The 9672-nt window shown below is 40.2% G+C and overlaps 1 protein-coding gene across 1 annotated transcript; it reads right to left on the reverse strand.

Annotated features, from left to right (window-relative positions):
• Positions 1-952: 952 nt before the first annotated feature.
• Positions 953-8616, reverse strand: LOC126379544 (probable galactose-1-phosphate uridylyltransferase). The gene is made up of 8 exons (XM_050028340.1): positions 8529-8616; positions 5922-6082; positions 4894-5021; positions 4232-4309; positions 3390-3542; positions 2585-2660; positions 1597-1816; positions 953-1263 (listed from the first exon to the last, which is right to left on the reverse strand). The coding sequence occupies exons 1-8, from the start codon at positions 8545-8547 to the stop codon at positions 1049-1051; spliced, it is 1050 nt and encodes a 349-aa protein (XP_049884297.1). The 5' UTR covers positions 8548-8616; the 3' UTR covers positions 953-1048.
• Positions 8617-9672: the final 1056 nt, after the last annotated feature.

Below are 9672 nucleotides of genomic sequence, written 5' to 3' on the forward strand. Positions count from 1 at the left end.
GTAAAATATTTTTTCCCTATTAAGTTTTGTAAAGTTTGAGAATTAAATGAAGTCACAAAGGAAATGTAACTACAATTAATCAATTACTCAATGGTAAATAAATTGTAAGTTGCCGGTCCCCATCAGTGACTGACAGTAATCCCATTACGTCCCGCATCTTTTCAAACTAAATGTAAATAAAGATAGACAATGGCCCCGATTCCTGCAGACATCTCTTAATTTTACTTTAAGTTATACCTGTCATTTTCTTATCCGCCGAAAAGGAAAGGGACGGATGATTGACAGCCCTTAATTTTAGGAAGAATGAGTAAATAAATGAATAACCCGGGCGAATTTTTAGACGGTTGTTTTAGATTTGTGCTTAAAATTGACGTGTGTTCCATAAATTTTATGCTTGTCGATTACCCGTCCCTTTCCTTTTCGGCGGATAAGAAAATGACAGATATAACCTAAAATAAAATTAGATGGTATTTACAGGAATTAGCACCATTAACCGTGTCAAATTGATTCCACTATATCAATTTTAAGAAAGCACACTTGAATTACATTGAAAGCTTTTGGTTATAAAATGCTTAGCTAAATTATTGAATAAAACATCTATTTACAACTTCAGTACCTTTTTGCAAATGATTCATAATTAGTAAATTGTTATTTAATTTTATTTGACAAGAAACGTCAAATATTGAAAATAGAGTACATTAGATTAATACATATTTGCTGAACTTTCGGCAAATTTGATTAAATGGCAACCTACCAGGAAAACCAACATAATAAACAAACGTCAATGTGATTATTAATCTTCATTCTGACGGTAGTCAATAAACGTAACGTTGTAACACTACACCAATCTCGTATTTTTTGTCTCTTATTTACATAACCTAAACCGCCAACTTCATGTTTTGACAACCGAGTCAATTTCAGCGGGAAATTAAAAAAAATAAAACTATTATTTATTTTCTTTTTGTCAAAAACCGTACTTTATTTGGTTACTTATCCCAAAATACAATAACAAAACTATAATTTACATATTTCTTTCTGTAAAAGATCGTTATTTAACATTCTTGTAGTGCACCAAGTGATCGCATTCCCTCAATTTCGCGGCTGCTTGCTCTGGCGTCAGATCGCGTTGTGGCTGTGCTAATAATTCGAATCCAACCATAAATTTCTTCACGGTAGCTGAGCGAAGCAGTGGTGGCAGGTATAACGCGTGGAGCAGCCAATGGGGGGAGTCGCCTGGAGTAGCGTTGGGGCCTGTCGGCGCACCTTGAAGGAAACAGGTAAATGTTTAAGTTCCTATAACAGTACAATATTCAAGTACTTTATGTGAATTATTATTACTATCTACTAAATCTAGACAAAAGAAGCGTTAACAAGTAAAAATACTTAATAAAGATGGATAATTAATTATGTTTATTTAAAGAACACTAGAGTACTTAGTTGTTTTTTATAAAAATAGGTCCTGTCAAATCTTCAGGTTAGGTAAGCGGACCCTGGAAGAAACGGAATAATGCTAGGGATATGGTGAGATAATTATGTGTACATAAACCAAAGTGATTTTTTTGTGTCGTGTTAAGTTTGTAAGTAAAAAATACTTACCATGCCACCCCATACTATAAGGAAAGCTGCATTTGAAAAGATTATCGTATTTAGTATTCAGTTGCTTCATAATATCAGCCAGGGCCCTCTTCTGGGCCTCATTCAGGTCGGTCAGTCTCTGGGGGGCCCCGTTTAGAGGCAGGACCATAGTCTCGAAGGGCCACGCAGCCCAATAAGGGACAAGGGCCACCCATTCGTCGTTTTGGATGACTATGCGCTCCTGAAAGTATAACACATATCATAAGCTTACGACTATATCTCAATAAGGGTAGTCAGAGTTACATCTATGGTAAGATGACCTAAGTACCCACACCTCGACGTGATAGGTGAGCCGTATCGCCGTCTATAATGGAAAAAAGAAAGTACCTATTTGTGATTGTAAAAGAAATGAAGTTAGCCGCTGGCTTAGAAATAGGCTGCGTTTCCCTCTTGCCTTCCGCCCCGCAGTACTCTATCAGACGCGAGTGGGATGGCGCCCAGAGTAGTCTATTTCGAAGCCGTACTAGGACTCCTGTCCTCAGCCTCCGAATCTTCTTATGGTGTCGATGGCAAACTAAATAGTATCGGCCCAAAACTTGGCAACAAGTATGGCGTTATCTGCAGCGCTCATCAGATCCTCCTGCGTGCAGGTGTTCGGGCACACAGGACACGATGTAAGATGTTCCATCGTTTGGGGAACAGTGCCGCACTTGCACTTTAAGGCCGAGCCATCCGAGAAACCCCACCTGAACAAATTGTCCTTACTTCGGCCCACCTGAGTCCGAAGTCTGTTTAGAGAAAGAAGCCAAGGCAAATCAAGACCTGGCGGAAGTCTCTCGGACGGCGAAACAAAAGGTTTTGGAAGATGTACCCGTTCCTGCCAGATCCTGTATCTTTCCTTAGAGCCGTCAACATCACGTAGAGGCGACACACACTTGTCGAAACTTTTGCGGCTTTTCAGCCTTTGCGGCCTCCGAATAGTACTAACAGTTGCATTATAAGTACGTACCTTATTTATCAATTCTTGCTTAACATACTCCACAAGCAAAGCTTTCCTGAATTTCGAGTAGTATTCCTTCTGGCATCTGTAAGTAAAAATTACATCTGTTGCATTTAACAACATTCCACATAAGCATCACGCCTGTATCCCCAAAGGGCTAGGCAGATGTGTATAATATTACACCCAATCCTCGCCAGCTATGTTGTGAGGTGGATTACCAACCCCATCAACCCTGGTGTCTGGGTTACTATTGAGCCGCCAAAGGCCCCTGACATGACTCGTGTAATGACTACTTACATCAGGAAGTAGTAACCGGGACCAACGGCTTAACCTACCTTCCGAAGCACGGATCATCTTAGTTTCGGACAATCAGGTGATCAGTCTGTAATGTCCTAACCAAACTAGGGATCTCAAAGTGATTTTTGTGATATATCTCCACCGGGATTCGAACTCGGAGCCTCCGGATCGTGAGTCCAACGCTCAACCACTGGACCACAGAAGCCGTTGTAGTTTTGATAAACACATTCTTGTAATACCTACTTAATGAAAATTTTTAGAATAAATTTTCTTGCAATACAGGGCTTGAAAGTTTTGATAAACAGTGGGGTTAAAATGGCCACATCGAAGCAATTCATCTAAGAAAGCAATATTGCAATTTGACATTTGCGCATATAAAAGTAAGTGAGCAATGCAAACAAATGTCAAATAGCAATATTGCTTTCTTAGATGAATTGCTTTTGGCCATTTTAACTCCCCAGGGCACAGATCCAGAATGTTTTAAAGAAGGGTCCAATGGGAAGAACGCAATGCTTACCGATCCTTAACCCTCGGCTCGCTAGGCAGGAAGCTAGAAGCCCATATCTGGCAGTGAGGATGTGGATTGGAGCAACCCATGACTGCGCCCTTGTTCTCGAAGATCTGCACCCAACAGTACCGCCGTCCCAGCTCCTTCAGCTGATTAACCCATCTGAGGAGATGATATGGAGTTAAAAAGGCCATATCGTAGCAATTCATCTAAACAGCAATATTGCAATTCAACTTATATGGGTATCATCATCATCTGAGGCCTTTACATCTTTATCAGATGATTCAAATGGTGGGCACGGATCGTCACGCATTGGGGTGAATATCAAAATGTGCCAAGTTTGGTGGCGAACTTTCATATTATTTTTTTGTGAAAAATTGGGTTCCGATATGAAAAAGGATAGTTCTAGCTACGAGGAACAAGTTAGGTACCTCGTAGCTAGAGCATGTCGGAACCCAATTTTTCACGAACTATTCTTTTTCATGTCGGAACCCAAGTTTTCACGAAAAAATATTATGAAAGTTCGCCACCAAACCTGACATTTTGATATTCACCCATATTTGGGTGCCTTATATGGGTATACGGTATTAGCAACACCGTAAACTTAAACGTTGTACCGGGTGAGAGCCTCCAGCGCTCACCATTTGTCCGGCCAAGTAGTTAATGCCATCTGCGGCAAATGTACAATAAGTCACATAAAAAAAAGTAACACCGTACCGAATACTGAGGGGGATGATTCAGCGGTTCTGAATTGATATCAAGAGGAATTTTCCGTCGCAATACTATAGAATTGAAAATAATAAAAAGAAACTTTTGAATGTATGTACGAATCATGTTTAGAAGGAGCTTACTCTTCAATCACAGCCAGAATTTCATCGGTAGTCATCAGAGGGATGGTCATGGATGAATCAGGATGGAAGCACATTACCCTGAAGCATAAAAAAAGAAAATTATTACATTAGAAAAAAAACTGAGCGGTGAGCACGGATCGTCACGCACTGGGTGCCTCATGACGGGTACAGGCGTCGTGGTAGACCTCGAAAGAGATGGCGTGACGACTTGGACGCTTGCCGGAGGGACTGGTTGGAGTACGCACAGGACCGCGAAAAATGGAAAGAGGAAGGGCCTTTGCCCAGCACTGGGATCTTGTAGGCTAGATTAGTTAGTTAGAAAAAAAAAATCAAAACTATATACGTCCCACTGCTGGGCACAAGCCTCCCCTCAATCGACTGGAGGGGGTATGGAGCATACTCCACCACGCTGCTCTACCGTGAGTTGTTTTTTTGATCACTTGATTGTCCGAAAGTAAGGTGATCCGTACTTCGGAAGGCGCGTTTAGCCGTTGGTCCCGGTTTCTATTACTGAAGTAGTCGTCACATGAGCCATCTCAGGGGTCAGCGGCTCAATAGCATCCCTGACGCCAGGGTTGATCAAGTTGATAATCCACCTCACAACCCACACGATAGAAGAATATTACAGCTACTGGTAATTATATGCATTTGTTGTGTCTTACCTGCAAGTGCCTCTCGCCTGTGCGGCTTGAAACAGCGGGTGCGCAGGCGCAACCGGCTCCGGCACGCGCTCCAGCAGCGCGGGGAAGTCATTGGGGAACACGTATGTCGAAGTATAATTAGGGTTTTTCTGAAATAAATAAATACATAGATATAGAGATGTGGTGTAAAAGACGATATAGTGACTAGGATTGAGAAGGGAATGTTAGGTTGGTTTGGACACGTAGAGCGGATGAAGGATAATAGGATTGCAAAAGCGGTATATAAAGCGAAAGTTGATGGTAGGGCTGGCAGAGGAAGACCGAGAAGGACTTATGATGACCAAATTGGAGATGTCCTTAGAAAAGGTTCAATACGATCTACTCTGAACCGGCGTGCGTGTATGAAGCGATTGATGAATGTGAAGGAAGCAAGAGAAGTGTGTCAGGATCGAAGCAAATGGAATTCTATAGTCTCTGCTTACCCCGGTGGGAAATAGGCGTGAGTTTATGTATGTATGTATGTAATAAATACATCGCGTCAAACACACATAGATCTCTAAGTTGGAAGAACGTTTAACTCTTATTATGTAAGCGGTTGGTACAGCGGTTGGTAAGGTTGGTAGGTAATCCATCTCACAACCTACACGATAGAAGATTACGTACAGTCATGAGCAATATAATGTAGGTACCCACTCCCGGTCATAGGATGGGTGACCACAAAAAAAAGCTTTCATCTCGAGCTCCTCCGTGCTTCGGAAGGCACGTTAAGCCGTTGGTCCCGGCTGCATTAGCAGTCGTTAATAACCATCAATCCGCACTGGGCCCGCGTGATGGTTTAAGGCCCGATCTCCCTATCCATCCATAGGGAAGGCCCGTGCCTCAGCAGTGGGGACGTTAATGGGCTGATGATGATGATGACCCACTTTAGGACTCTGTCGCACTAACATTTTGACATTTAGCGTGACTTACAGTTCAATTTGTCAAAAAAGTTAATGTGACATGGTACCAAAGTGTATACATAATAATGCTCGTGACTGTACTGTGGTTACCTGTCCATTAGCCCTCACAGCACCAGGCAGCAGTGGGTTGTCTGCCAATGGCTGGTCGTCTACTGCAGCCTCGGTCTGGCCGCTCCATGGTCGTTGACAGCGGTGTGGTGATACCAGCACCCATTCGTCTTTCAACGGGTTGTAACGGACATGCTGGTGCTCTGAGGAGATAAGTCATCATCATCATCACAGAGGTTCATCCATTCAAGAAAACACTGTAATTTGGTGACTTTATCGATTGTCCGAAAGTAAGATTATCCGTGCTTCGGAAGGCACATTACACGTTACTACTTACTGATGTAAATAAGTAGTCGTTACCATGAGCCATGTCAGGGGCCTTTGGCGGCGCAATAGTAACCCTGACACCAGGGGTGATGAGGTTGGTACTCCACCTCACAACCCACACGATAGAAGAAAAAGATCGATTATAGGCTACTTCACAACCTAGTCAAATGAGTTACTTTTTACGAAACGTCAAAACGATAGTTATCTTTGGAGTTTGTATGGAAATACTAAGTGACGTCATCAATACAAGCGGGCAAACGTCGTACTCATCATCATCAGCCCATTAACGTCCCCACTGCTGCGGCACGGGCCTTCCCTATGGATGGATAGGGAAATCCGGCCTTAAACCATCACGCGGGCCCAGTGCGGATTGATGGTTATTAACGACTGCTAATGCAGCCGGGACCAACGGCTTAACGTGCCTTCCGAAGCACGGAGGAGCTCGAGATGAAAACTTTTTTTTGTGGCCACCCATCCTATGACCGGCCTCTGCGAAAGTTGCTTAACTTCAACAATCGCAGACCGAGCGCGTTTACCGCTGCGCCACCGAGCTCCTCGTCGTACATCGTACTCATTGTTACTTAATTCATAAATAAATTACAAATATATGATACGAAAAGTAAAATGAAGTTGATTTTTGATCATCTCAGACTGACTTATATTTCTAGCATTTTATAATTCGTTTTTGACCCAGTCAAATACGCTATTTATTAATTTCCATCGTAATTCTTTCCACAACCGTGTGCGTCAAGCCAGCGGTCTTAAAAAAGAAATGGGCACGTGAAAAAATCTTACCATACCAAAAATTTGTACTCTTATTGAATAAAATAGTACCTGTTGTAAAAAAAAATAGTACCATCACGGTTCTGGATTTATAGCCGTGCGTGTATGAAGCGATTGATGAATGTGGAGGAAGCAAGAGAAGTGTATCAGGATCGAAGCAAATGGAATTTCATAGTCTCTGCTTACCCCGGTGGGAAATAGGCGTGAGTTTATGTATGTATGGGTGGTATTTAATAAACTAATCTCAGCTTCGAGACTGCCCTCAAGATCACGTCAATGTGACAGTTCTCATATAAAAACAGAGACTTGAGCATGATCTTGAGGGCAGTCTCAGCTGAGATTCGTTTATTAATACCACCCTATGTGTCAATGTTAAGTCAAAGAGTTTATCTTGGGTCAATTAACTTTCTCATTAATAACTTACTTGGATGAATAAACATAGTTATAAATTAATTATCATGAACCGTGAACCACTATGAGGTCGCTGGTTCGAATCCAGCACGGGCCTTACATTTTTACCGACTTCAAAAAAGGGGGAGGTTCTCAATTCGACCGTATAGTATATATATTTTTTTTAGTACATATTGAATCATAAATTAGTACGTGCTCAGCGGTGAAGGAAAATATCATGAGGGATCGACATTCAAATCAAATCAAATATACTTCATTGCACACAACATAAAAAACAAATTAACACAGATGATGATAGATACAGTACAATCTGGCGGCATTATTGCTAAGCAGCAATTTCTTCCAGGCAACCAGTGGATAGGAAACATTATTACAATTTGGTGCGGGACAGTGCAACATCTTGTATAAAATAATAAATACTATAAATAAAAAACAAATAAAAGTAAAATAAATAAATAAGAATAAAATATAAATATATAAATATAAATACATACACAAGAATTAGAGGGATAAAAAGAATTTAGAGGGATTTGGAGCAGGAACTAGGCTAATTTCCAACCAGTCAAATCAGCTACTTTTTACTAATCGTCAAAACGCGAAATTACTATGGGATTTGTATGAAAAAGCACACTGTGACGTCATAGAAAAACGTGACAAAATGTCGCACTTATTATAACGGATTTCTTTATTCAAATTCATAAATAAGTTAAATAGAAGAAAAGAAAATGATTTTCGTTTAGATCTGTCCTTATTTAGTAATCAGAGTTTTGGAATTTGCTTCTGTTAAAAAAGTGATAATTAAAGCACATAATAACGGGTTCTTACCGCGTTATACCGGGAGTCTCATATCCCCATTTAAACGCGATAAGAACCCGTTATTATGTGCTTTAATTATCACTTACGTAATGTAGGTAAGTAACAAATTATTAATCTAAGTAGCCACTGTTCAATTATTTTAGTGCTTACACGCAGTCAATCAATTTATTGTTTAAACGTATTAAAAGTTAGGTTATTTTGCAAAAAAGAACATTCCAACGTTTTCCACCAAATAGATTAAACACAAAACAGAACAGACACAATTCAAAACCGCCACTTTTATACCTACATGCAATTTTTTCAACAACATACCTGTGGGATTGAATTCCATATTTGAAACGTTGTTATCACAACCGTTCGGCGAGGCGTCACAGCAGCCACTAACTCATAAATAGCGGTGTTATTAACTGTGATAAAGAGAATATGGACTCGTCAAAGAACAACTGGCACAGATGCGACATCTTGGGACAAATTTAAATATGATTGGATGCAGCATGAGTTTGTTTTATAGATTTCTAGTAGTCCCAATGATTTTCCAATTCATGTTTCTTCATCTCCCTAGCGCAAACCCGTTTTCACAGGGTCCGCTTACCTAACCTGAAGACTTGACAGGTCCGGTTTTTTACAGAAGCGACTGCCTGTCTGACCTTCCAACGCGAGAAGGGACAACCAGCCCAATACAGGGTATGACTCATTATTTTAAATCACTGGAACGCACGTGGGTTTTCTCACGATGTTTTCCTTCACCGTTTAGCACGTGATAATCATTTATGATCCAAACATGAATTCGAAAACAAATTCAAAATTCATTTGTTTAGCGTGCTGGGATTTGAACCTGCGACCTCATAGTGCGAGAGTCAAGCGATCTTCCAACTGGACTAACACGGTTCAACCATAGGTACTATCTCCACATACTTACGTCTAGTGTCATGTCTGTATTGAATAATATTTTTAATCTACATTGTATAAAACAACATAATTTATCATTATCAATATTGGCGGTAAACCGGAGATATTATGTTATCCGTTGGTTAAAAAAATAATAATAGGGTAAGTCAGTGATAGTTGGATAATAATTATAGTATTTTTAGGAAAGTCTCTCATTGGGTAGTTTCGTAGGTCAATGATAAATTATGAAATTTTCATTTTAATAAATAAAGCAGATCTAAAACTGACAAAAAGCGGCCAAGTGCGAGTCGGACTTTCCCATGAAGGGTTCCGTAACAGCAAGTAACATAATATAAAAGTTTTTCTTTCGTTCCTATACTTGAAATGATTGAATGAAAAGTAAATTACGGTTTACGATTTATGATGTATTAAAATAAAAATACTTACTAGATCTGGTTAAAACCAATTTTCGTTGGTAGTTTGTATGCTAATCTACATCATATATTTTTTTTAGTTTTATCCTCCTCTTATTTTAGAAGTTACAGGGGACACACACACATATTACCAC

Source organism: Pectinophora gossypiella, chromosome 29 (genome assembly GCF_024362695.1).
Source record: "Pectinophora gossypiella chromosome 29, ilPecGoss1.1, whole genome shotgun sequence".
NCBI classification, from domain to species: domain Eukaryota; kingdom Metazoa; phylum Arthropoda; class Insecta; order Lepidoptera; family Gelechiidae; genus Pectinophora; species Pectinophora gossypiella.

Bases quoted from the DNA above. Each gene is read 5' to 3' on its own strand.
- LOC126379544 (XM_050028340.1), bottom strand. The intron at 2,661-3,389 runs GTAAGCATTGCG...TTTTACTTACAG, and splicing joins GAGCCGAGGGTTAAGGATCG to ATGCCAGAAGGAATACTACT. The intron at 1,817-2,584 runs GTACGTACTTAT...TTATACTTTCAG, and splicing joins AGCAAGAATTGATAAATAAG to GAGCGCATAGTCATCCAAAA.